This window comes from Neovison vison, chromosome 8 (genome assembly GCF_020171115.1).
Source record: "Neovison vison isolate M4711 chromosome 8, ASM_NN_V1, whole genome shotgun sequence".
Classification (NCBI taxonomy): domain Eukaryota; kingdom Metazoa; phylum Chordata; class Mammalia; order Carnivora; family Mustelidae; genus Neogale; species Neogale vison.
In genome coordinates this window covers 123,160,060-123,182,810 of record NC_058098.1, presented here as the reverse complement: position 1 = coordinate 123,182,810, position 22,751 = coordinate 123,160,060, and the positions used below count along the sequence as shown (strand labels likewise).

Below are 22,751 nucleotides of genomic sequence, written 5' to 3'. Positions count from 1 at the left end.
TAAGATTTTATTTATTTATTTGACAGAGAGAGGGATCACAAGTAGGCAGAGAGGCAGGCAGAGACAGAGAGGAGGAAGCGGGCTCCTTGATGAGCAGAGAGCCCGATGTGGGGCTCGATCCCAGGACCCTGAGATCATGTCCTGAGCTGAAGACAGAGGCTTAACCCACTGAGCCACCCAGGCACCCCAAACGTGGTCATTTTTGATCTCAGGAATTCTCTTGCCAATTGCTTCGGAAATCTGTAGCTGTCCGCCAATACCACCACCGCCGCGGCCGCCACCGCCAGTACATTTTCTCTAACCTTCGTCTCCAGTTGGGGACTGCTTGCCCAACACCTCAGGCCTCCCCAGTGAACCCAGAGCCACTGATTTATTTGAGGTATCACAAACATTCATGTTAGCCCCTAGGTCTTGGCTCCTAATTACAGGCCTGAATGAAATTTTAACCTACAGCAGTGGTATTTCAAAGTCAACATTTTTGGCTTGACACACTTAAAATACAACAGATTTTTAAACTGAAGGGAGGCACTCGTTTAAACTTCAGGAATGAGTGACAACCAGGCAGTAGCAAGATGGCTGGGATGAATTTTCAGGTTGTCAGAGGCCCCCTGAAGGGAGGGGGCGGCAAGAACTGAGAAAGAAAACTCAACAGCAGCATCGAGGGCAACCTGAAGCAGGTCGCCTTCCTCTCAGTATCAGGGCCAGGGCCAGGGCCTAGAGCCAATGCAGAGACCAGGGCTACAGTGCAACCTTCCACTGACAGCAGCTTTTGAATCAGGATCTGGGTCTGTTTCTTTCAAGCCTCCCTGTGTGCCAATCCCTCCACTCCTAAGGGGCAGCCACAAATTTCCATTTCCGTGGATTCCAGCATTCACTTTCACCATCCTTTCTTTTTGCCAACATGTCTCCCAGTCACCAAGATCACATACAGGACCATCGGACCTGAGACAGCTCACAGAGAGTCACATTGAAGATTCAGTGGCCTCCTTTCTCATGGCTTCCAACTATTGCCCTGCAGATGGTTCCCAGAAGCAAGATCCACATCTCTGACCATCTCCTGGACACTTACTGCCACCGACTATGTTATTCTCATCTTAAAACTCAGTATGTCCAGACTAAGGTCACCTTTTTTCCAAAGCTGCTCATCGTCTCAACTTCCCCATCCTGGCTCAAAACCCTGAATCCTCGGCGATGTCTCCCTTCCTCTGGCCCCTCATTACCCACGCAGTCCCCAAGCAACCACAGCCTTCTGTTTCCAGGCTGCTTCACTCTGCCGTTGCAGAATGGCGAAGGCACTTCAGACAGTAGCCGGCAGACCTCCGGCGGAGTCATGGCCTTGGTTCTCAGGGATAACACTTCTCAAAGGAGGAGCTGGAACCGGGGTCCTTCTGCCCAAAACCCTGCCCATTGCTCTTGTCTGCCATGTTTTCTTTCTGAAGGCCTGTCAGGCTCCTACTCAAACACTTGTAATCCAAGCTCTTAACCAGTCATCTGGGCCTCTCCCCAATTTTTCCACAACTGACTTCTCTGACTTTCTGTCCCATTTCTTCCTGACACAAATAAGAGCTCTTACTAAGCATTTTCCTTGTACCAGGCACTATTCTAAATGCTTTACCTGTATTAACTCTAGCCTCACAAACTTAGAAAGGAGGGCGCTGTTAGGATTCCCATGTTGAGGAATGAGAAAACTGAGGCGGGCATCGTTCCCCCAGCCTGCACTCTCTCCCCTCCCCCATCTCCGTGCTTCACTTTTTTACCCCAACACTGCTTAGCCTCTCTCTCTCTTCCAGCGGCTCTGCTCTGACTCCCCGGAGCATCCAGCTGTCTTTCCCCTCCCCCTATGCAGCTTGGCAAGATGTCTGTCCTGCTTTGTGTTGCTTGTTTTGGTGCCTGTGTCCCATCCCCATGGTCCCAGGTGCTCCTTCCGGAGTGTTCCCCAGGCCTTTGCTCCCTGGGGCGTTCACACAGCACGCTCACCTCCCTTCTGTCTGGTACTTCTGCTTGGAGCTTGTAAGCAAGCTCCCCACCGCACAGGGACACCTGGGCCTGAGCGTGGAGCTGAGGCCAGATGGTGACGGAGAGGGCGGGGGCAGCTGACCGATTCAGACTGCTCTGAGAGGAGCTTTTGGGTCCGGCTGATGGTTGAGTGTGACTGAGTCCCTTGCCTGCTACACAGGGTCTCGGGCTTGCCTCCAGGCTGGGTAAGGACTTCCTCTGGGCTCCATGGATCTAGGCATCCCCAGTCGGCCTCGCTCCTTCCCCTCCCCCACTTAGGCCTGACCTTCAGCGAGACAAGCCTGAGATCCATACTCCTTTGGTTTTTTGAGAATGAGTCTTCCTCCTCTCGCCCATGTCCTCTCCATGCCTGACAGAAGGTTACATGCTCATGTAATTTCCAGATTCCTTTTTTCCTCTTCTAGCTTCTCTGAGTTTCCTGCCTGCCTCCGTGGAGACTTCTTCCTCCTCCTCCCCAGCCCAGTAGTCCTCTCTCCTCTCTTCTTCTTGTCCCAAGTTGCCGACCTAGGTGTGTCGATTCTGATCAGGGGCCTGCCCCTGGCTTGCCTGGACAGGTTACCTTCCAGCTCTGGGCCTCGTTGTTCACACCTGTAAAAGGACGCAGCTGGACTAGACGGTGAGTGGTGTCCTGCTGAGCCTTCCGAGCCCATTCTCCCTTTCCCAGTCCTCCCCTCCTCTTCTCAGTTTTCTCTCTCAGGGGAGGCTTGCCCTAGCCCCAGGGGAGCTGTGGCTCCTGTTCTCTGTCTAAGCGACCAGCCCTGGGCCTCCTCCCCAGGCCTGGCCCCGGCTCCACTCCATGTGGCCCGTCTGAGAGGCTGGCCCCAAGCCTGGCGGCAACTCCACATTTCTCTGTTTTTCCTTTTTTTTTACCCTCTCTTTCCCGGAGTTAACAAGAAGCAGATGTGGCGCACGATGGTTGGAGAGGTGGGGGGGGCGGAGGGGGGAGGCTGGACCGCCAGCCAGACAGGGGGGAAGGGAGTGAGCAAGAGAGGGAGGCAGGAGGCCAGGGCCCGCCCCACAGCCACTCTTGCGCCTCTGAACAGCCACAGGGGCAAAGCCCTGTCACCTCCAGGATCCGGTCACTGGGGAAAACAGATAGGGAGACCAGAGGAGGGCCAGCTAGGGCGAGGGGGTGGAGGCCCAGGAAGCAGCATCTGAGAGGGGCAGGGACCAGGCACAGGAGGCCAGGAGGCGCAGAGAACACACTCCCCTCAGAAGTGGAGAAGAAGAGAGCGGAAGGAACCGAGGGAGGGACGGACAGGAGCCTGAGGAGGAAAGAGGAGGGGGAGAGGGGTCAGGCCAGGCGGCCAAGAAGGAGGCGTGTGGCTGGGGGCTGCCACAGGAAGCCGGGGACAGGACCCGGCCAGCGCTGTCCCGCGGAGCAGCGGCATCCCCTGCTCCAGACAGAGGCGCCAGCGGTCGGGCTGGGATGTGCCTCTGAGGGCCACCGCGGAGCCCCCCCACCATGGCCCCCAGCACTCTCTGGAACTGCTACCTCTGCTGCCTGCTGACCACAGTCGCGGGGGCCGCCAGCTACTCCCCTCGCGGTTACAGCCTCTACACAGGGGGCGGAGGAGCCCTCAGTCCTGGGGAACCCCAGGCCCAGAGCGCCCCCCGGCCTGCCAGCCGCCACAGGTAAGAGTCTGGGTCCCAGACCCAGGCTGGACGCGGGTGGGAGGATGGGTCAGAAGGTGGGTGTCCCCGCCCCCACCCTTGGCCACCCTCCCCAGGGCTAATGCGGGGAAGAGCGGGAGAGGAAGCCCAGCCATCAGGCAGCTCTGCACAAGCCCACCTTCCCGCAGAGAATTTCTAGGACCCCCTACATAGATAGGTCCCCCTCTCACCTCGGGGCCCTGCAGTTAGGTGCCCAGGAAAACCACCAGGAGGGGCCTGGGCCAGGCCTCCCTGCATGCTGCCAGCTCAGTACCAGCCTGCTATCCTCCAACAGACCTTTATTCCTTCCTCGGGCTCCATGGGCCCATCCAGTCCATCTGTGACTCTTTCGGACACCACTCTGCTCTGTTCCTTTGGGCTCTCCAGCCAGACACAGATCAAAGGCCAGCTTGAATGGGGCGGAGAGTGTAGAACGCAAGCCCCAAGGGGGGCACGGCTCATCAATGGCTTATTCTCTGTTTAACCCTGAGCTGGACCCTTGCCTGCCCTGTCCTCTCCCCTGAGGGGTGGGTGGAAGCCAGCATCCAGGGGATCACCAGAGGGACCCAGCCAGCTGGCTCTGAGCCACTCCGAGCTAGGGATTGACACAGAAAGGGACGTGAATGAATGTGTGAATTCAGAGGCTCCCCACGACCCCCAGCCATGAGGATCAACTTCATGTAGCTGTGGTTTTCCATTCTGTGACTCCTCGTGCTGTCTTGAAAAGTTTTCACCAACGCCTACTGCTCAGGAAAGCGTGGGGGCAGCTGCTGTTGCCAAAGTCCTGGCTCCCCCTGGACCCCAGGGGCCCTTCGTCTTTTGACCCTCCCTCAGCCCCTCTGGTAGCCCCTGGGTCCTCCTCTGGGGCTCGTGTCTCTGGCCCTTGGGCCCAGGTGGGGTTGTGCCTACAGGAACTGGTGTGCCTATGTGGTGACCCGGACAGTGAGCTGTGTCCTGGAAGATGGAGTGGAGACCTTCGTCAAGCCAGACTACCAGCCTTGTGGCTGGGGCCAGCCCCAGTGTCCCCGCAGTATCATGTGAGCTCCAGCGCTGGGGGCTGGGTACTTGGTGGGGACTGAGCTAGGGCAGAAGGAGGGCAGCCGGCTCGGGGAATTTGTACAAAGCAGGTAGCCAGAGGCAGGACCGGGGGCTTCGGTCAGAGCCATTTTGAGAAGACCCAGAGGCAACAGTTTGGGGCGGATACAGAGGGCAAAGTCACCCGGACCACCCTGCCAGGCCCCAGACGTCTCTCTGGGCTGAGTCAGGCTCAAGATGAGGAGTTTGAGGTTCCAGCATAGGACAGGGGGAGGACGAGCAGGATTTGGCCATTGGCCAGCAAGCTGACAGCTGTCAACTGAGTGCAGCCACATGCTGGAAAGTAAGGGGACTAGGCCTGAGGGACAGGCCTTATCCACCACCAGCAGCTGCCCATCTCTGGGGACAGGACCCAGGGTCACTGACAGTACAGGGAGGAGTAAAGAGGCCTCCCTCTGCCTCTCCCAGGTACCGCAGCTTCCTCCGCCCTCGCTACCGAGTGGCCTACAAGACCGTGACGGATATGGAGTGGAGATGCTGTCAGGGGTATGGGGGCGATGACTGCGCTGAGGGTCCCGCCCCGGCGCTGGGTCCTGCACTCGCCACACCACGCCCCCGGCCCCGGCCCGCCCGCCCCAACCTCTCTGGCTCCAGTGCAGGAAGCCACCTGAGTGGACTAGGTGGGGAAGGTGAGTATGGGAGCCACTGGGGAGAGAAGTGGGGGCTGGTGCTGGCTGGAAAATGTGGGGCCAGGCTGCTGAGGGCCACGGAGTAAGTGAGGTCCCTGAGATTCTCTGCCTGTGTGTGCACTCTGTGTGTAGTACGCGCACGTGTGTGTGTGTGTGTGTGTGTGTGTGTGTGTTAGTCACAGAGAAACTGAGAATGAGAGAGATCAAGAGAAAAAGAAGGCAGAGAAAGAGAACGTGCTCACGCACACCCACGTGTGGCCTAGTTGGGAACGGCAGTGGGAGGAAAGGGGAATTCCTTCGAGAAGCTTGGGCACCAAGGGGATAGACCATTCAGACTACAAGTCCTAGAATGCACTGCACCCGACTACAGGTCCCAGGCCCCTCGGTGGCCTCTGGAGACTGCAGGTCCCAGAATGCAGCAGTCCCGGCTGGCCTTCCCGCGTGTGCGCGCCCTGCGCTGCGGATGTGCTGTGCTCGCCTGCCCGGGAGATAGTCCTGCTGTAAGGATGGAAACAGGAACTTCTGGCTGACGGTCCCACCTTCCAGCTGGAGCCCCCGCAGGCTTCCCGTGGGACCTCATCTGTCCCTGTGCTGTTGTGGAGAGACGTTGCTCAGAATAGCCACTATGGTGGGGCCCACAGTGTCTCCCCACGCTCCCATTTCACAGACCAAGAAGCAATTTCTCAGACACCCTCTGAACTATAGACTTGGTGGTAGATGGGTGAGCTGGGTTTGAAACTAGGCTCTGCCACTTATTAAACTTGTAATCCGTGGCCCAGCGCCGTCATCTCCTCTGGTTCTCTTTCTCACGGTATACAAAGTGGGAGAAGCTGCGGTGTCTGTCCAGGGGAGTCTGTTGGAAGGGGGCAAAGCCACGGTACAATTTTGGCCCACAGGCCAAAATGGAGTAAATGGAGTTTACTCAGTAAATGGAGTAAATGGAGTTTCCTTCCGCCTTTTCTTGACCAGAGTCCCCAGCCGGATCAGCGAGGCCCTCTCGCTGGAGCTGGGGAGACCAGGGTCCAGGAGGTTAGAGGCTCTGAGCTCTGAGGCCCGGCCCCCCTGCCTGATGCCATCCCCTCTCTGCCAGGTCCTGGGGACTCAGAGAAGGTGCAGCAGCTGGAGGAGCAGGTGCAGAGCCTGACAAAGGAGCTGCAGGGCCTTCGAGGCGTCCTGCAGGGACTGAGCGGGCGCCTGGCAGAAGACGTCCAGAGGGCCGTGGAGACGGCCTTCAATGGGAGGCAGCAGCCTGCGGATGCGGCGGCCCGCCCTGGCGTGCACGAGACCCTCAGTGAGATCCAGCAGCAGCTGCAGCTCCTGGACAACCGCGTCTCCACGCATGACCAGGAGCTGGGCCATCTCAACAACCATCATGCTGGAGGAGGAGGAGGCGGCGGCAGGGCCCTGGACCCCACCCCGGCCCCTCCTGGCCACAGCGAGGAGCCGCTGCGGGAGCTGGAGCGACGGCTGCAGGAGTCCTGCTCCGTGTGCCTGGCGGGGCTCGATGGCTTCCGTCGGCAGCAGCAGGAGGACAGGGAGCGGCTGCGGGCCCTGGAGAAGCTACTGGCCTCTGTGGAAGAGCGGCAGCGGCAGTTCCCCGGGCACGGGATCCGCAGGCCCCTTCAGGAGTGCTGCCCTCCTGAGCTGGGCCGGCGGCTGGCGGAGCTGGAGCGGAGGCTGGATGTAGTGGCCGGCTCGGTGACGGTGCTGAGTGGGCGGCGAGGCACCGAGCTGGGAGGAGCAGCCGGGCAGGGGGGCCATCCCCCAGGCTACACCAGCTTAGCGTCCCGCCTTTCTCGCCTGGAGGACCAATTCAACTCCACTTTGGGTCCCTCAGAGGACCAGGAGGCGGGCTGGCCTGGGCGTCCCGGGGGCCTGAGCCACTGGCTGCCTGCCGCCCGGGGCCGACTAGAAAAGCTGGAGGGACAGTTGGCCAACGTGAGCGGGGTGCTGGGTGGGCGGTTGGATCTGCTGGAAGAGCAGGTGGCAGGGGCAGTGCAGGCATGCGGCCAGCTCTGCCCCGGGGCCCCTGGGGAGCAGGACTCCCAGGTCAGCGAGATCCTCAGTGCCTTGGAGCGCAGGGTGCTAGACAGCGAGGGGCAGCTGCGTCTGCTGGGCTCCGACCTGCACAAGGTGGGAGTGGCCGGGGAGGCCCAACAGGCTGCCCTGGAGGAACTCCAAGGGGTCGTGAGCCAGCTTCAGGGGCGCGTGGACGCACAGGATGAGACGATCGCAGAGCTGGCGCTGCAGCTGAATCTCACGGCCGCACGGCTGGGCCAGCTGGAGGGACTGCTGCAGGCCCGCGGGGATGAGGGCTGTGGGGCCTGCGGCGGCGTCCAAGAGGAGCTGGGCCGCCTTCGGGATGGTGTGGAACGCTGCTCGTGTCCCCTGTTGCCCCCACGGGGCCCTGGGGCTGGCCCAGGTGTTGGGGGACCTAGCCGAGGGCCTCTAGATGGCTTCAGTGTGTTTGGGGGGAGCTCAGGCTCAGCACTCCAGGCCCTGCAAGGAGAGCTCTCCGAGGTCATTCTCACCTTCAGCTCTCTCAACGACTCACTGCACGAGCTCCAGACCACCGTGGAGGGCCAGGGTGCTGATCTGGCTGACCTAGGAGCCACCAAGGACCGCATCATCTCAGAGATTAACAGGCTGCAGCAGGAGGCCACGGAACATGCTACGGAGAGTGAGGAGCGCTTCCGAGGCCTGGAAGAGGGACAGGCGCAGGCTGGCCAGTGCCCCAGCCTAGAGGGGCGATTGGGCCGCCTTGAGGGAGTCTGTGAGCGGTTGGACACAGTGGCCGGGGGACTGCAGGGCCTGCGCGAGGGCCTTTCCAGACATGTGGCTGGGCTCTGGGCTGGGCTACGGGAAACCAACAGCACCAGCCAGACACAGGCAGCCTTGCTAGAGAAGCTGCTGGGGGGACAGGCGAGCCTGGGCAGGCGGCTTGGAGCCCTTAACAGCTCTGTGCTGCTCCTGGAGGACCAGCTTCACCAGCTCAGTCTGAAGGACCTCACTGGTGAGGGGGCAAAAGGAAGCATGTGGTGGGAGGTGGGAGGGAGCTCCTTTTAAGTCCTTTCTTTCTCCCTCCTTCCTCCACAGCAGCCCCTCTTAACCTCATATACTTTCTCCCTGCTCTGCCCAGCATAATTACAGAGCCACCTCTGTCCTGGGGGTTGGTTTGTCCACAAGAGATAAGCTCCCCCTCTCCCCGGGCAGCTCAGACAGGCCGGTGGGTCAGGGCAGGGCACAGCTCTGCCCACCAGGTAGCCAGCATGAGTGGCAGGGGGCCTCACCAACCTGCCCGTGGAGCCATGACCTTCCTTGTCCTTTGGAAACTCCTTTTATGGCTTTCCTTCAATTTAATTTTGTCGCCATAGGGCCTGCGGGTGAGGCGGGGCCCCCTGGGCCTCCTGGGATTCAGGGACCACCAGGCCCTGCTGGACCACCAGGACCTCCAGGCAAGGATGGACAAACAGGGCCCATCGGGCCACCAGGTATGTGAGCTGAGATCCCTACCGCAGCTAGGCTTCCTCACACTTCTAGCAGCCTAGGCTTGACATTCATTCTACTCTGAACTTGACAGAGAAAGGAGGAAAGGGGCAAGGAGTTGGGGGGGGGGCGGTGGTCTTACATGGCTGGCAGTGACTAGGAGCTGGGACACTCACTGTGTGGATTAGTTGGATATGGTCGGCTGAGCGCGGGGTTGAAGACTAAGACTGAGCTATGAAGACAGGGCTATGGAGGGTGAGAGAGGCTGGGGCCTGGTTGAACTGAATGGACTATTTCTCCTTGTCTTGATACCCCCCATTCCTGCTGTGGAGTCTGACACCTACCACAGTGAGAGAGACTCAGCAGATGTTTGCTGAGTGACTTAGTGAGAGCGCCCCCGCTTCTCACTGCTCCCTCTCCTCTTCCCACAGGTCCCCAGGGAGAACAGGGTAAGTTCCTCTCATCTGGTGCTGGAGGGACGGGAACAGACCTGGGGGTTGGAGGATGCAAGGCCTCAGGCAGCCGTGGAGGGAGAGACCCAGGAGGGGAAGGGAACCAGGAAGGTCTGCACTGAGCATCCACTCTGACCCCCACCTTACCCCTACCCAGGAGTGGAGGGGGCACCGGCAGCCCCTGTCCCCCGGGTGGCCTTTTCAGCTGCCCTGAGTTTGCCACGGTCTGAACCAGGCACGGTGCCCTTCGACAGAGTCCTGCTCAACGATGGGGGCTACTACGATCCAGAGACTGGTAAGCCTGCAGGCAGGCAGGCTGGGCAAGGGGGCAGGCCGGGGAGGCGGTGCAGTGATACGTTCTCATCCTTGCCTCCTTGGGCAAGGGGGATATTTTCATGCTCTGGTTTGGGGAGACCTCTATTTACTTCATTTATTCATTCTCACCACAGCTTGGTTGAAGGGTCGGAGGAAGGAGCGCTTATTTTGCCGGGGGTGGGGGGTGGTGTGCTGGGGCTGCTGTAATGAACAAAACACCAAATTCCCTGGCCTGTGGAACTTACATTCTAGTGCGAGTCGCATGACAAGACCCAGCAGGTGTCTCCCTAGTCCAGGAGTTCCGGGTGGGCTCCCCAACACCTCCTTGGCCCCTGCCACCTGTCTCACCACCTGACTACCATCCTTGTCCCCAGGCGTGTTCACAGCACCACTGGCCGGGCGCTACTTGCTGAGTGCGGTACTGACCGGGCACCGACACGAGAAAGTGGAGGCTGTGCTGTCGCGCTCCAACCTGGGCGTGGCCCGTATAGACTCTGGTGGCTATGAGCCTGAGGGGCTGGAGAATAAGCCAGTAGCTGAAAGCCAGCCCAGCCCTGGCGCCCTGGGCGTCTTCAGCCTCATCCTGCCTCTGCAGGCTGGAGACACAGTCTGCATCGACCTGGTCATGGGGCAGCTGGCGCACTCAGAGGAGCCGCTCACCATCTTCAGCGGAGCCCTGCTCTACGGGGACCTGGAGCTAGAACACGTGTAGACAGAGGGCTGAAGTGTCTACGCGGGCCAAAGAGCCAGCGGGGGTGAGGCGCTCCCCGGGCTCCCCGTCCGAGATGGGGCTCCGTTCTGGCCCCAGCCCTAGGCGAGCCGCCGTCCCCGCACCGTCTGTGGCACAGGCGCCCAGAGCACTCCTCTCCGGGGCCTGAGCGCGCCGGGTCGGGGACTCGGGGGTCCTCTCGTCCAGACTTTTGTCTGCTCACCGTCCGCGGCAGGGCCCAGACTGCGGAGGAGCCAATCAATCCTCGCACCCTCGGAGCTCCTCCAACTGGTCTCTGGGCCGATGCAGGGCTCTCCCGAAGGGCTCCGGCCCCACCGCCATACTAAACTATTCAGGAATAAAGACTCTTGGTTTTTCTAAAAAACAAAACAAAACAACCTGTCTGCTGCAGTATGTGTTCAAGGGTAGAGAGAAGTACAAAGTACAAAGGTAGAGAGAAGGGGGGAGCCCTGGGTTCCCTGTCGTGGTCGCCCCATCTCCCCGCTCGGTGGCTCCCGGAGCACTTGCTGTACACCCTCCGGCGCACAGAGGCGCGGCGCGCGGTCCTCCTCTGCCGAATGCCAGTTCCGCCGGCGTCCGCCAGGGGGACCTCGGAGCCGACGCCCGTCACGTGACCGCCGCCTCTAGCCTAGCGGCCCCCGCTGCCTCCGCGACGGAGGCGGGGCCTCGAGCTGGAATTGGCTGGACCTCGGGGGCGGGGCGCAGACGGCGCGAGCGACGGCTGGGGCTGAAAGGGTCGGGCCGCGGCTGCCAGGCCCGGCTCAGGTGTCTGCGGGTCTAGGGCCTGCAGTGCGAGGCACCCGTGCAGGAGAGGGAGGGGCAGGGGGTGCCTTAGTACTGCCCTTTTTTTGCATTCAGAAGATGGCCTAGCTGCGCTTGAGAGAGGTTTGCATTAGCTCCGAGCCTGTCTGACAAGTGAGGACACTGAGGCCGAGAAGTGGGAGGCTTTGCCATCTGCTGGGCCACGCCACCTGCTGAGGGGAAGCCGGGGACCAAGACCTCGGGGTCTGCGCTCCCAGGCCCGCTTGAATCCCTGGGCGTGAGGAGAAGGGCCCTGCTCCTTTATTTCCCTGCGGGAGGCTGCAGCAGGCTCCCTGGGGGAGGAGCTCGGGACGCAGAGGAGGAGCCAAGGCAACCCCAGGAGCGGGGACGCAAACCTCTGGGATAAGAGGCAGAGCCCAGGAGGAACCCCGTCAGCCAGGCGGGCAGAAAGCTCCGGGCGCAGCCTCATGGAAGACAAGCAGATCCTGTGCGTGGGGCTGGTGGTGCTGGACATCATCAATGTAGTGGACAAGTACCCGGAGGAGGACACGGACAGCAGGTAGGGGCGCCCGGGCCCCTCGGAGACTCCTGGGGCCGCTGCAGCCCCGCGTTTGAGCCCTGTAGCCAAGACCCCAACCCCAGGTCTGCGGGGCCGAGGCCAGCCTCGGGAGCTGGTATCCCGTGCCCTCCGCCTCAGAGGACCTGGGGAAAGAATTGAGGCCCTTCATAGTAAGACCCAGGCTTTGGATAGCACTGTGCTGGCAGTTTCCGTCTCAGGAATCATTATCCGAGTTTAGAAGCTCCTTTGAGATGAAGTGATTTATCCAAGGGCATGTAACTAATAAGGGGCAGGACCAAAAGACCGACACACTTGTCTCTCACCAGTGGTCACTTCTAATTTATCTACTACGTATATCTCATCTGTTTCTTAAATAAATTTTGAGGTAGCTTACCATGTTAAGTATGCACAGATAGAGTGCAGGGACACCTCAAACCATGGTGTTGAACTTCACTCTAGCTTCAGGGCTTGCTGGCACTAGAGCCAAATTTAGAACTTCTGTGGGTTATGGATAGAGCCGGTTCCTGTGCCATGACCAACGTTTCCCTGGTGCTAAATTCCAAGAGTTTACCAGAAGTCCTTTTTACAAAATCAATGAACAACATCTTTTTTGGTTGTCCTGTAGAAGTCAAAGAGTCACTCATTGACCCTTGTATTTACTCTTTTTTTTTTTTAAGATTTTATTTATTTATTTGACAGAGAGAGATCACAAGTAGGCAGAGAGGCAGGCAGAGAGAGAGAGAGGAGGAAGCAGACTCCCTGCTGAGCAGAGAGCCCGATGCGGGACTCGATCCCAGGATCCTGAGATCATGACCTGAGCCGAAGGCAGCGGCCCAACCCCTGAGCCACCCAGGCACCCCGACCCTTGTATTTACTCTTAATAAGAACCTCACCATTACACTGTAATCCCAGAAGAGCATTTCTCTGGGGTGGAATCCAGATCTTTCCCTTGGTGCTGTCTAGTGCTTAGAATCCCGACAATTGCTGCTTGGCACTCAGCTTTCTCTGTCAAGAATTGGATAAAAGGCTAGTTCAAGGTTGAACTCAGGACACTCTAAGCACTCATAGCCGTGAATATCCAGTTCTCCCTCTTTTAATGAGGAGAGAGACCCCGGTAGTCTGCAAGCTCTGAGTCCACCCAGCACGGTCACATACTTTCTGTACAGCAGCCCATGGGAAATGTGTAAGGATCAGTCAAATCGTCTTCTTACAGATGAGGAAACAGCCAGCTACCTCTGTGGATAAATTAAATAATTATTGTAAGGCCACTTAGTTAATGAGTGGCAGAGCAGTAATTACAGTTCATAGGGATCTAGTGCTCCAGCCGTCTGTCATCTCCTGAGCTCCCTCTCCCTTCGCTGCTGCCCATCTCATGGAATTGACCCTTTGCTTTGGGCTGCTCTGTTTGCCAGAGTTTAGAGCCCTTGCCAGGGTGGGCAGGGACAGTGGGGGAGGGGTACAGGGGTCGGCTGCTTTGCAGACCTAGGTAGGTCAAGCCAGCCGGCCGCAGGATGCAGACACAGTGAGGAGTTCGGCCTCCTCTCAAGAGAACAGTGTGGGTTCCAAGGCCGCAACTCCCAAGGACTGTTGGGCCCCGGGAAGACCCAGCATGGAGTGTCACTTTCAATGACAGTTGCAGTCCCATTCCCTTTGAGCTTACTTACCTGGAGAGGCTAGGATAAGGAGATCCTGCTAGCTCCCACCAGGATGGGCTCATTCTGAAGGTGGCCACTGCAACATCTCTAAAGAGACCTCCCACCATATTCTCCATGCCCCCTGCTCTCAGGGTGTACCTCCCCCTCCCCCAGACCCATGGCTCTTCTCCTCTGCAGAATGGTGTGGTTGTCCTTAGGGCACCTCCTTCTCTTTCTTTCTCTCTCTCTCTCTCTCTCTCTCATGCCCAGCCCACCTGGCCCACCTCCTGGACTCCTGTGCCTCCCAGAAGAGCAAGCCCAAGTGAGGACCCAGACCTGCCCAGGCATTTCAGCCCCACCTGTCCCAAGGTCCTGGGCTCCCCAGGATCTGGGGACTCTCGGGAGCCACCACCTGGAACTCAGCCAGACCCCTGAGTTATGACCCTTCCTCCCAGAGTCCAGGCTAAGAAGAGCTTTCCAGAAAGTGTCCTCATGCTCAGCAGGGCATTTCTGCACAGGAAGTTGGGTATCAGTGTGACGCTGAAGGCTTTCCACAAAGTAAAATTGCAGCCCCTTTCTTCGAAACCTCATCCAAGCTGGGGGCTAAGGACGTTCTATTCACAACTACACAACACAGTGCATGGCTGTGGTTGTGGAGTCAGGCCACTGGATTTGGATGGCCGCTCCGTCCCTGACTATGGATGTGATCCCGAGAGTCACTCACGTCCCGCGAAGCTCCCCTGTTCTAATCTGCATGAAATTTCTCTAAAGCTCCTAGCTCATGAAATGTTTGTCCCTTTACAAATTAGTATCCTTCCCAGTGAGGTCATGGACCCCTTTTCCCAAGACCAAAGGGAACTTCGGGATTAAGTCTTTGTGTCAGAATAACTTAGCCCAAAAATTCTGCTTCGTGAATTTCTCTTGATAAGTGGTTCTTTTTTTTTTTTTTTAAGATTTTATTTATTTATTTGACAGAGAGAGAGATCACAAGTAGGCAGAGAGTCAGGCAGAGAGAGAGAGAGAGAGAGAGAGAAGCAGGCTCCCTGTTGAGCAAAGAGCCCAATGCGGGGCTTGATCCTAGGACACTGAGATCATGACCTGAGCCAAAGGCAGTGGCTTAATCAACTGAGCCACTCAGGTGCCCCTTGATAAGTGGTTCTTATGGGAACTGGCCACAGTGTTCTCTTTGGAAGAACAGAACCAGCAGCCGGGCGCTGTTGACCCCACAGGATTGTGGGTGCACAGGGAGACACCATGATAGTGCTTCGATGCGCCAAAGTCATAGTTTTGTTGTTGGCAGCCTCCAAGCAGTGTCCGCGTACACCTTGAGTTAGATTTTCAGTCAAGACAGAGAAAGACTAAAGGAAAGAAGGTAACCATGTGACGGGATGGCGTGTTAACGAACCCTACTGTGGTGATCATTTTTGCAATATCCCCGTTTCCAATCATGCTGTGTATCTTCAATTTATAGAATGTTATATGACAAGTATAGTTCAATAAAGCTGAAAGGAGGAAACCAAAAAATGGAGAAAAACTGGTCTTCATCCAATAAGCTCTTTAACTTTTGACATTCTTACATAAGTCAGCTTCCCCCTTCCCTCCCCACCCCCCACTTAAATGATCTCAATATCCGGTTTTGCTCCCGGTCTTACTTATTTTAACCTGAGTTTTTGAAGCGGGCTCCCCGGAGACGGGAGCAGGGGGCCGATCTGACAGCTGTGAGAGGAGGAACTTGGAGCTCTCCAGCAGTCAGGGCTGAAGGTATGGCAGCTCTGTGCCTCTGGGAGAGGCCGGTCATCGTAAGGGAGAACGGAGTCACCCTCCTGGAGCCCTCCTTTGCGATGGACCCGAGTGCGTGAAAATGAGAAGGCCGGGCGAGGTGCTTTCTGAGGGAGAGCTCCCAGCTCAGGCGTGTCATGGGTCCTAGCCAGGGCACCGTGGCCGGCCTTGCTTCACCAGGCCCCAGCCTGCCAGAGCTGCAGGGACCCTCCGCATGTTTTGCAGGTGCTTGTCCCAAAGATGGCAGCGCGGAGGGAACGCATCCAATTCCTGCACTGTCCTGTCCCTCCTCGGAGCCCCCTGTGCCTTCATGGGCTCGCTGGCCCCGGGCCACGTTGCTGAGTGAGTGGAGGAGGGAGCAGGAAGGCCTGCCCGCAGGGTGGGGGGCAAAGAAGGAAGTCTTGACCCACGGGAGGGGGGGGGTTGGGGTGGAGGGCAGGCTGGAAGAAGTAGGGTGTGGGCTAACTCTGGATCCAGAGTGGGAGGGGCGGAGTAGAGTACCAGCATCCTAGACCGGCGTGGCTTATCTGCGGCTCAGGTGTTAATGCTCTCTGTTAAAGCTTTCCACAGCCTGTTGCCTCCGCCCCTCTCCAGAGCCTGCTCAGCTTCCCACCTCTTCCTTCCTTGCTTCCAACAGACTCTGCGCTGGATATGACTTTGCCCTTCTCCATCCCCCGTGGTCCTGGCTATGCTTGCGGCAGAAGGCAGTCAGGGACGTGCCGTACCCATCCTCCCCCAGGGATGTCCAACCTCCGTCGTCCTAGGGTTCAGGCCCACAGTTCCTTTCCCCATTGAGAGGGCAGAGCCAGTGTTCGTGTCCTTGTTGTTCACTGAAGCCACAAGAGCACCCTGCCCGAGGACACCCTGAAGCCACATGCTAACGCTGGGCCCAGACCCAGGCCTCGGCTCACTAGCTGTGAGGCCCCCACACTTTCTCTGTGTTGGCTGCTGCCGGGACCCAAGAGCCCTTTGACCCCTGGCACTGCCAATTCAGCAAATGCTTATCAGGAGGTGAGGCCCACACTTTGCCCACTGTGGGCACTAGAGCAGGCTGCCAGCTTGCGGGCCTGTGAAGCTTAGCCCTTTGAACCCTGGTTTCAGGGGGGCTGCTGCCCACGCCTAGCCCCCTGAGCTGCAGCCAGATTCCCTTTCTTGGTGAATGGGCACGAAAGAGATCGGGAGACAAGGGCCTTTCCTGTGAGTTGGGCAGAAGGACCTGGAATCAAGGGCTGGTCACTTGTTAACTTTCTTCAGTGGCTGTCTTCCTTCCCAGCAAGAGGCAAAACCTGAGTTTTGCATGGCTCTCACTCAGGGTCGTGGACTCTCCGTTATGGAACCATAATGCTGGGAGGTGGGCCCCTCCGGATTCTCAAAACATTGAAACATTGAATGAGCCCCTACCACATGCCAGGCACTGTGTGTGCAAAAAGGCATTTGGAAAACCAAACCGTAGTTGGTGTGCTTTGGGGAAATTCCTATTTAAAGGATCCTTGAGGGGTGAGATGAGGAGGGACGCCCCGAGCTGGTCCCAATTTGGTCTGTATTATCCAGCTTCGGTGTTGCCGAAGCGGGGTCCGGCCGTAGTGAGAAAGGTCAGGATGGTGGCTGGACTAGAGGTCCCAGGATACTGTGTCCAGAGAGGGCCAGGAAACGTGGGCCTGGCCCCCTTGTTCTGTGGGTGCAGTCTCCCCGAGGGGCCACCTCCTGCTCCCGCTGATCGGAGGAGATCCTGGGGTAAGAGTCCCGCACCAGGGGCTCCACTGTGTGGAGCATTAGGCCGTGGGAGCCAGCTCTCTGCCTGGAGGGCTCACCACGCAGCGAGGGGAGAGGGCTGTGGGTGGGCTCCCCAAGGCAGCACCGCTTTCTGGCTGGGCATCACGGAGGCGGGTGTGGAATCACAGCATGGCAGGGGCCTTCAGAGAAGAGCATGGAGAGGATGAGTGTGTAGAGGGCAGCTAGGGGGCAAAGTACCACCTTGGTAATTATTAATTCTGCCTAGGCTTTGCATGAAACTGGCCACGGTGCCCTCGCCTGCTTTGTTCAAACAGGGCGCACATGCTCTAGGCCCCAGATCTACCCCATCCAGTTCCACGGACTTCAGCACATCCTTTCTGGCTTGAGCCAGACCAAAGGGACAGGTGCAGTCCTGGAGTTTACTTTAATCAGGCTCTAGAAGAACGTCCTAGGTGTTTTTCTCACTGAGTTCCAGGCTATGCGCCCCTGCCTTTCCTGCCCCCTTGCACAGCCTGGGGCGGCATGGTGGTTTCCAGTTCCCTCCTGGCCCCCTCCGCTTGCCTCCAGGGTCCCCTGCGGTCCTGCCACCGACCCTCCAGTCCCCAAACCTTTGTCGAGCCGCACCTCCCCCCCCACCCCGGGTTGCTCCATCCCGGCAGTTTTGTCCTGGATGACCTCCGCCGCTATTCTGTGGACCTCCGCTACACAGTCTCTCAGACCACGGGCTCTGTCCCCATCTCCACGGTCATCATCAGCGAGGCCACTGGTAGCCGCACCATCCTGCATGCCTACAGGTTTGTATGCCGGTCTGCGCCTTGCCAGCTGCCGCTGTCACCGTCACTAACTCTCAGAACAGGACCCTTCTTCTCTCAGAGGCCCACGTGCTCCAGCACCCCCTCCCCATCCCTGCAGGAGGTCCAGGCCACTCATAGGCTCTAATCGGTGTCTCCTTGCCCTTCCCCTGACTCGGGCTCCACCCCAAGCTTCCTGGTGGCTGACTTCAGGCAGCGGGGCGTGGATGTGTCCCAGGTGGCCTGGCAGGGCAGAGGGGAAACCCCGTGCTCTTGCTGCATCGTCAACAACTCCAATGGCTCCCGCACCATTGTGCTCTACGACACGTAAGGCCCCCTGGCCTCGCCCTGGCACGGCCCACCAATCAGTTCCCTCACTTGCCACCGGGGCATCCCGGCAAGCTGCCTCTCTCTTTGTACCAGAAATCATCCCCATGCCAACCTGTTCAGTGATTTCTCAATTGTTTTCAATTAGGGGAGAAGTGAGGTGGGAAGAGATGTGCTTTGCTCCGATGACTTGGCCTTGGTCAACACCAAGGATGGGCAGGCAAGCCTGTGCAAAACATAATTCATGGTGTGATTCCGCCATAATTGGTCAATCAGCAGCCCGGGAGTGGGTGTGGGGGAAATTGTTCTGAGGAGAGAGGGATGGTGGGAGATGGGAGTCCACCCATCTTAAGCCCTGATGGGGACCCACTGGAATTTCTGAGCTCAGCCCCCAGAGTTGCCAGCCTGCAGCATGGCACTAAGGAGATGGGTTTGGGTGTTCAGAAGAGATGAGCCCACTACAAAGTTCCCTGCATATTACGCCAGGCCAAAAGCCACACACAATTCATGCCTCACTGAAGCAGAGGGAAGGGCATCGTTGGGTTGGTAGACCAGGGCCATCAGATGCTATGTTAACTAGGAGGCAAGGATCTCCTTTAAAGTCCCAAGCTATCAGGGAGAGGCCCTTTGGACCCAGATCCTTTTCATCTGTCCCAGATTCTCTCCTGAAGAATCCCACACGTTTAGTTTCCTAAGAACCTAGTGTGTGCCAGATACTATTTTAGGACTAAGATGGTCCACACCCAGCAGTCCTGGGGTTCAGGGTGTCCCTACATGCCTAACATGACTCCTGGATCTGGGGGAGAAGGGGTAATTATATTAGAACAAGCTTTATGGCCAGTGGTCTCTGGGCTCCCTGTGTCCCAGTGTATAAGTGAGTGGGCATATGTGCTGGCAATGACCTTCTCCTAGGCAGCCCTAGTTATCTGCCCATTAAGCAACAATCTGCAATTTTGATCAAGGACACCACGTGGGTATTCACAGGAAGAGGAGAGGAGCTCAGAGGGGAAACATTTGTTGCCCACTGGCCTCAGTGCAGGGATATCCACACACATTACCTCCAGCTGCAGCAGGCTGGAGGGTTTGGACCACTTACCAATGGGCAAGCAGCCTTTGAAAGGCCCAGGTACATACCTAGTTAATTAGATGGATTCAGCTGCAGAATGTAGAGGGGAGGGCATAGTTTGGGGTAGGTCTCTGGTCAAGGCTGACCCTTCCCAGATCTCCAAATCTAAGTCAGCCAAACCTAGACTAGTCCTCAAGCACCAGCCTTGACCTCAGGGTTGCAACATGGAGCTGCCAAACCTAGAACCCTGGTGGGGCCACTGCTGGGAGCTAAACTGTGCCGCTGGCAAGGGGGAATTCTGGGAATTGTAGTCCCTGGTGCTCTTATAGTATTCTGGGAGATGTGGTCTCCAAAGCTCACTCAATTGAATCTTGACCCAGGCTGCATTTGCGTTCACAACTTAGTTAATACTCAAAGGGCACCCCAGCAAACTGCCTCCAGCCCCCCACCTGGATGGAGGCAGTAGGGCAAGGAGTGGTCAGGAGGTTAGCCTGGAAAGGGCCTGTCCCGGAGTTGAGCCTCAGATGCCTTTGTGGGAGATCCGGCTTCTGGCCATGCTGCAGGCGGCACCAGGCATGGGGGCCCCAGCGGCCAGTTGGAGATTCCGGCCTTGGCCGACCTCACCATGCTTTTTCTCTCTCCTTCCTCTCCTGTGACTTAGGAACCTGCCAGATGTGTCTGCTACAGACTTTGAAAAGGTTGACCTGACCCGGTTCAAGTGGATCCACATTGAGGCAAGTCCTGCCCTACCTTGTGTTTTGAGGGACTCAACCCGCCAGCCCTCCATGTTTTCCACCTTCTTCTTAGTTTTTTTGACCCATGAAGTACCCTCAAGATCAATGACTCTGAGCCCCCTCATCCCCTCTCCATCTTGCTCTGTGTTTTAAGGCCCAGAAAACACCGTACTCAGGTTCACACAGCAGAATGTAGGCACCAGAAGCAGGAAACGGGCTCTAGGCCAAGATCCGTGCTTTTCTGCCTTAGGGGCTGCCCCCCTCCTCCACACTGAGAGAAATCCTGAGTTCGAGTTCTAGCCTTGTCATTTAATTCACCATGTGTCTTTAGAAAGGTCTTTTATTCCTTTATCTCCTCCTCGGTGAAATCAGGGGACGGGTCATAAGGTCTCCAAGGTCAATGACTGCTCTAGAATTTTGAAACTTAGGATGCAGCTCCTGCCCAGCTTCCGGGCGCCCCTATCCAGCCTGACCCAGAGTCCAAGCAGGGAGGGAGGGAGGAGTCAGAGGCCTGGCCCTGCCCTGCTTGTCCTGAGCCAACCCGCCCCGCCCCGCCCCACCCCAGGGCCGGAACGCGTCGGAGCAGGTGAAGATGCTGCAGCGGATAGAACAGCACAACGCCTCGCAGCCTCCGGCCCAGAAGATCCGCGTGTCTGTGGAGGTGGAGAAGCCCCGGGAGGAGCTGTTCCAACTGTTTGGTTATGGAGATGTGGTGAGTGGCCCACGCAGCTTCTCCTTGCCACATCCAGCTCATATGGGTGGTTTTTTATATTTTTTTTTAAGATTAAAAAAAAAAAAGTGTTTACATGAGAGAGAGAGCACAGAGGGAGAGAGAGAAGCCGACTCCCCGCTGAGCAGCGAGTCTGGCCTAGGGCTTGACCCCAAGACCCTGGGATCATGACCTGAGCTGAAGGCAGACGCTCAACCTCCTGAGCCACCCAGGTGCCTCTCATTTAGGTCTTAAAGGAACCAGCCGTTCCTTTGGTTACTGGGAATGCCCACCACATCTGGGATGGCTTGGTGTCATTAGCAGGTGGAGGTCAAAGAGGCAGGCCCCCAGCTTTGGACTCCTTTGCAGGCCTCAGTGGTGGCCAGGGAGCAAAATTTCTGCATCCCAGTGGGTGTGAGAGTAGCCAGAGGGCTACTAGCTAGCCACGGAGTACCCTGCATGGGAGCGTCTCCTCTCCCGGCCTCTTCAGCCCTTTCCTCTGTCAAATGAGGGACTAGGACAGTTCTCCGGGGTGTCCGCCAACTCTGGGGTGGGTGGCAGGCAGTGGGAGCCACTCAGGGTTGAGGGAGGATGGGGAGGGGACTTGCATAAGGTAAATTTGGGTAATGCTGGGATGGAAGTGAATTCTGCGGGACAATCCTCGCATCGTTGCCCAAGCTGGTTGGGCCTCCCCAGTGGCTTGGATGCCTGAGCCATACCCAGGGTTTTTAGCTGAGTGGTAGGGGTGAAGCTCGGCTGAAGTATCTTTCAGCAAAACTCACTCTGGAAATTCTAATGTGTAGCTGGTGTGGAGGGAGCTCTACAGCTCCTGCCCCTTTATTTTAGACCGGGAGGGAATAGTTTTTTGTTTGTTTGTTTGTTTGTTTTTAAAGATTGATTGATTGATTTGACAGAGAGAGGCAAAGAGGCAGGCAGAGAAAGGGAGAAGCAGGCTCCCTGCTGAGCAGAGAGCCCAACGTGGGGCTTGATTCCAGGACCCTGAAACCATGACTGAGACCATGACCCGAGCCGAAGGCAGAGGCTTAACCCACCGAGCCACCCAGACGCCCGCCCGGGGAACAGTTTTATCAGGAAAACAAAACAAAGCAAACCCCTCCTGAGAGCCGGACGTGTAACTCAGCAGTGCTGGCTTTCACCGCAAGATGGCGCTCAAGGCTCGCTTTGGGTATCCAGCTGCAGGGAAATTCATTGGTCTTAGACCAAATAAACCGGGGGCTTTTGTGCCGGGCTGTGTTCCAGTACATCTTGAGCGAGTATGAATACGCATTCCTGTGGGTCAGGCAGCTCCTACGTTTAGGCGGCCGTGTTGGAGGAGCGGCATATAATACGGGGGCAACGCTGGGCCGCTGGTGGTGAGAGACTGAGCCGGGCTAGGTTAGGGTGACCTTCAGCCTCTCGCCACCGCTTGCAGGTGTTTGTCAGCAAAGATGTGGCCAAGCATCTGGGGTTCCTGTCAGCGAGGGAGGCCCTGAGGGGCTTGTACGGGCGTGTGAGGAAAGGGTGAGTAGGGGGAAGCCGGGAAGGGGCCCTAGGTGTGCAGAGTGAGGGAGTCTGGTCCCGGGTCGGGGGCAGCACCTCCCTGAGGCTGGGCCCCAGGGCTGGGCCGCCCACCCAGCTGAGTGGAGGGTCTTGCAGGGCGGTGCTTGTCTGCGCCTGGGCTGAGCAGGGCGCCGATGCCCTGGGCCCCGATGGACGGCTGCTGCACTCCGACGCCTTCCCTCCGCCCCGAGTGGTGGATACTCTGGGGGCCGGAGACACCTTCAACGCCTCAGTCATTTTCAGCCTGTCCCAGGGTGAGTACGCGAGGGAGGCCGCCGGGTGAGGCCCGCCCCTGCCCAGAGGACCAGGCTGAGCCAGCCCTCTGTCCCCGCAGGGCACAGTATGCAGGAGGCGCTGAGGTTCGGCTGCCAGGTGGCCGGTAAGAAGTGCGGCCTGCAGGGCTTTGACGGCATCGTGTGACCGCCCTGGGGCGGGGGGGCCCCGGCTCAGAGCACCCCCTCCCTGGAGGCTGGCGCCTTCCCAGCCACCACTGCCTTCTTCCCCACTCCATGCAGCCCGGCATCTGCGCTGCACGCCCCCTGGGCAGATGCAGGCTGGGGGTGCGGTGCTCCGCCTGTGTCCTGGTGTCTCTGCTGAGCCACAGAGCAAATAAACCTTCCACCCCAGGGCCCGCTTCCTTCCGCCAGTCTGTCTGTCCTTGATGTCCAAACTGCTTGGCTGGGGATGCCAGATGCTTTGATGCTACAGCCCTTCACCCTC

The 22,751-nt window shown here is 58.1% G+C and overlaps 2 protein-coding genes across 5 annotated transcripts; both read left to right on the top strand.

The window, feature by feature from the left end:
• Positions 1-2,970: 2,970 nt before the first annotated feature.
• EMILIN1 (elastin microfibril interfacer 1) lies at positions 2,971-10,738 on the top strand. The gene is made up of 8 exons (XM_044261911.1): positions 2,971-3,651; positions 4,581-4,706; positions 5,173-5,393; positions 6,484-8,406; positions 8,768-8,884; positions 9,311-9,328; positions 9,489-9,626; positions 10,021-10,738. Exons 1-8 carry the CDS (start codon positions 3,482-3,484, stop codon positions 10,356-10,358), a joined length of 3,051 nt encoding a protein of 1,016 aa, XP_044117846.1. The 5' UTR covers positions 2,971-3,481; the 3' UTR covers positions 10,359-10,738.
• Positions 10,739-11,090: 352 nt separating this feature from the next.
• KHK (ketohexokinase) lies at positions 11,091-22,660 on the top strand. 4 transcript variants are annotated; one of them, XM_044261905.1, is made up of 9 exons: positions 11,091-11,697; positions 15,336-15,452; positions 17,504-17,638; positions 17,828-17,962; positions 19,690-19,762; positions 20,328-20,474; positions 21,904-21,992; positions 22,128-22,285; positions 22,366-22,660. In XM_044261905.1, the coding sequence occupies exons 1-9, from the start codon at positions 11,606-11,608 to the stop codon at positions 22,449-22,451; spliced, it is 1,032 nt and encodes a 343-aa protein (XP_044117840.1). In that variant the 5' UTR covers positions 11,091-11,605; the 3' UTR covers positions 22,452-22,660. The 4 variants fall into 4 exon arrangements, with proteins under 4 accessions (XP_044117840.1, XP_044117841.1, XP_044117842.1 ...); XM_044261906.1 differs by lacking the exon at positions 17,504-17,638; XM_044261907.1 differs by lacking the exon at positions 17,828-17,962.
• The last annotated feature ends 91 nt before the right edge of the window (positions 22,661-22,751 follow it).

What these genes read in the sequence shown, in the direction of transcription:
- EMILIN1 (XM_044261911.1), top strand. Translation starts at nt 3,482, where the DNA reads ATGGCCCCCAGCACTCTCTGGAACTGCTACCTCTGCTGCCTGCTGACC. An exon ending in CGGCCTGCCAGCCGCCACAG is followed by an intron (nt 3,652 to 4,580) that starts GTAAGAGTCTGG and finishes TTGTGCCTACAG; the next exon opens with GAACTGGTGTGCCTATGTGG. An exon ending in GAGTGGACTAGGTGGGGAAG is followed by an intron (nt 5,394 to 6,483) that starts GTGAGTATGGGA and finishes CCTCTCTGCCAG; the next exon opens with GTCCTGGGGACTCAGAGAAG.
- KHK (XM_044261905.1), top strand. Translation starts at nt 11,606, where the DNA reads ATGGAAGACAAGCAGATCCTGTGCGTGGGGCTGGTGGTGCTGGACATC. An exon ending in ACCATCCTGCATGCCTACAG is followed by an intron (nt 17,639 to 17,827) that starts GTTTGTATGCCG and finishes CTCCACCCCAAG; the next exon opens with CTTCCTGGTGGCTGACTTCA. An exon ending in ACCATTGTGCTCTACGACAC is followed by an intron (nt 17,963 to 19,689) that starts GTAAGGCCCCCT and finishes CCTGTGACTTAG; the next exon opens with GAACCTGCCAGATGTGTCTG.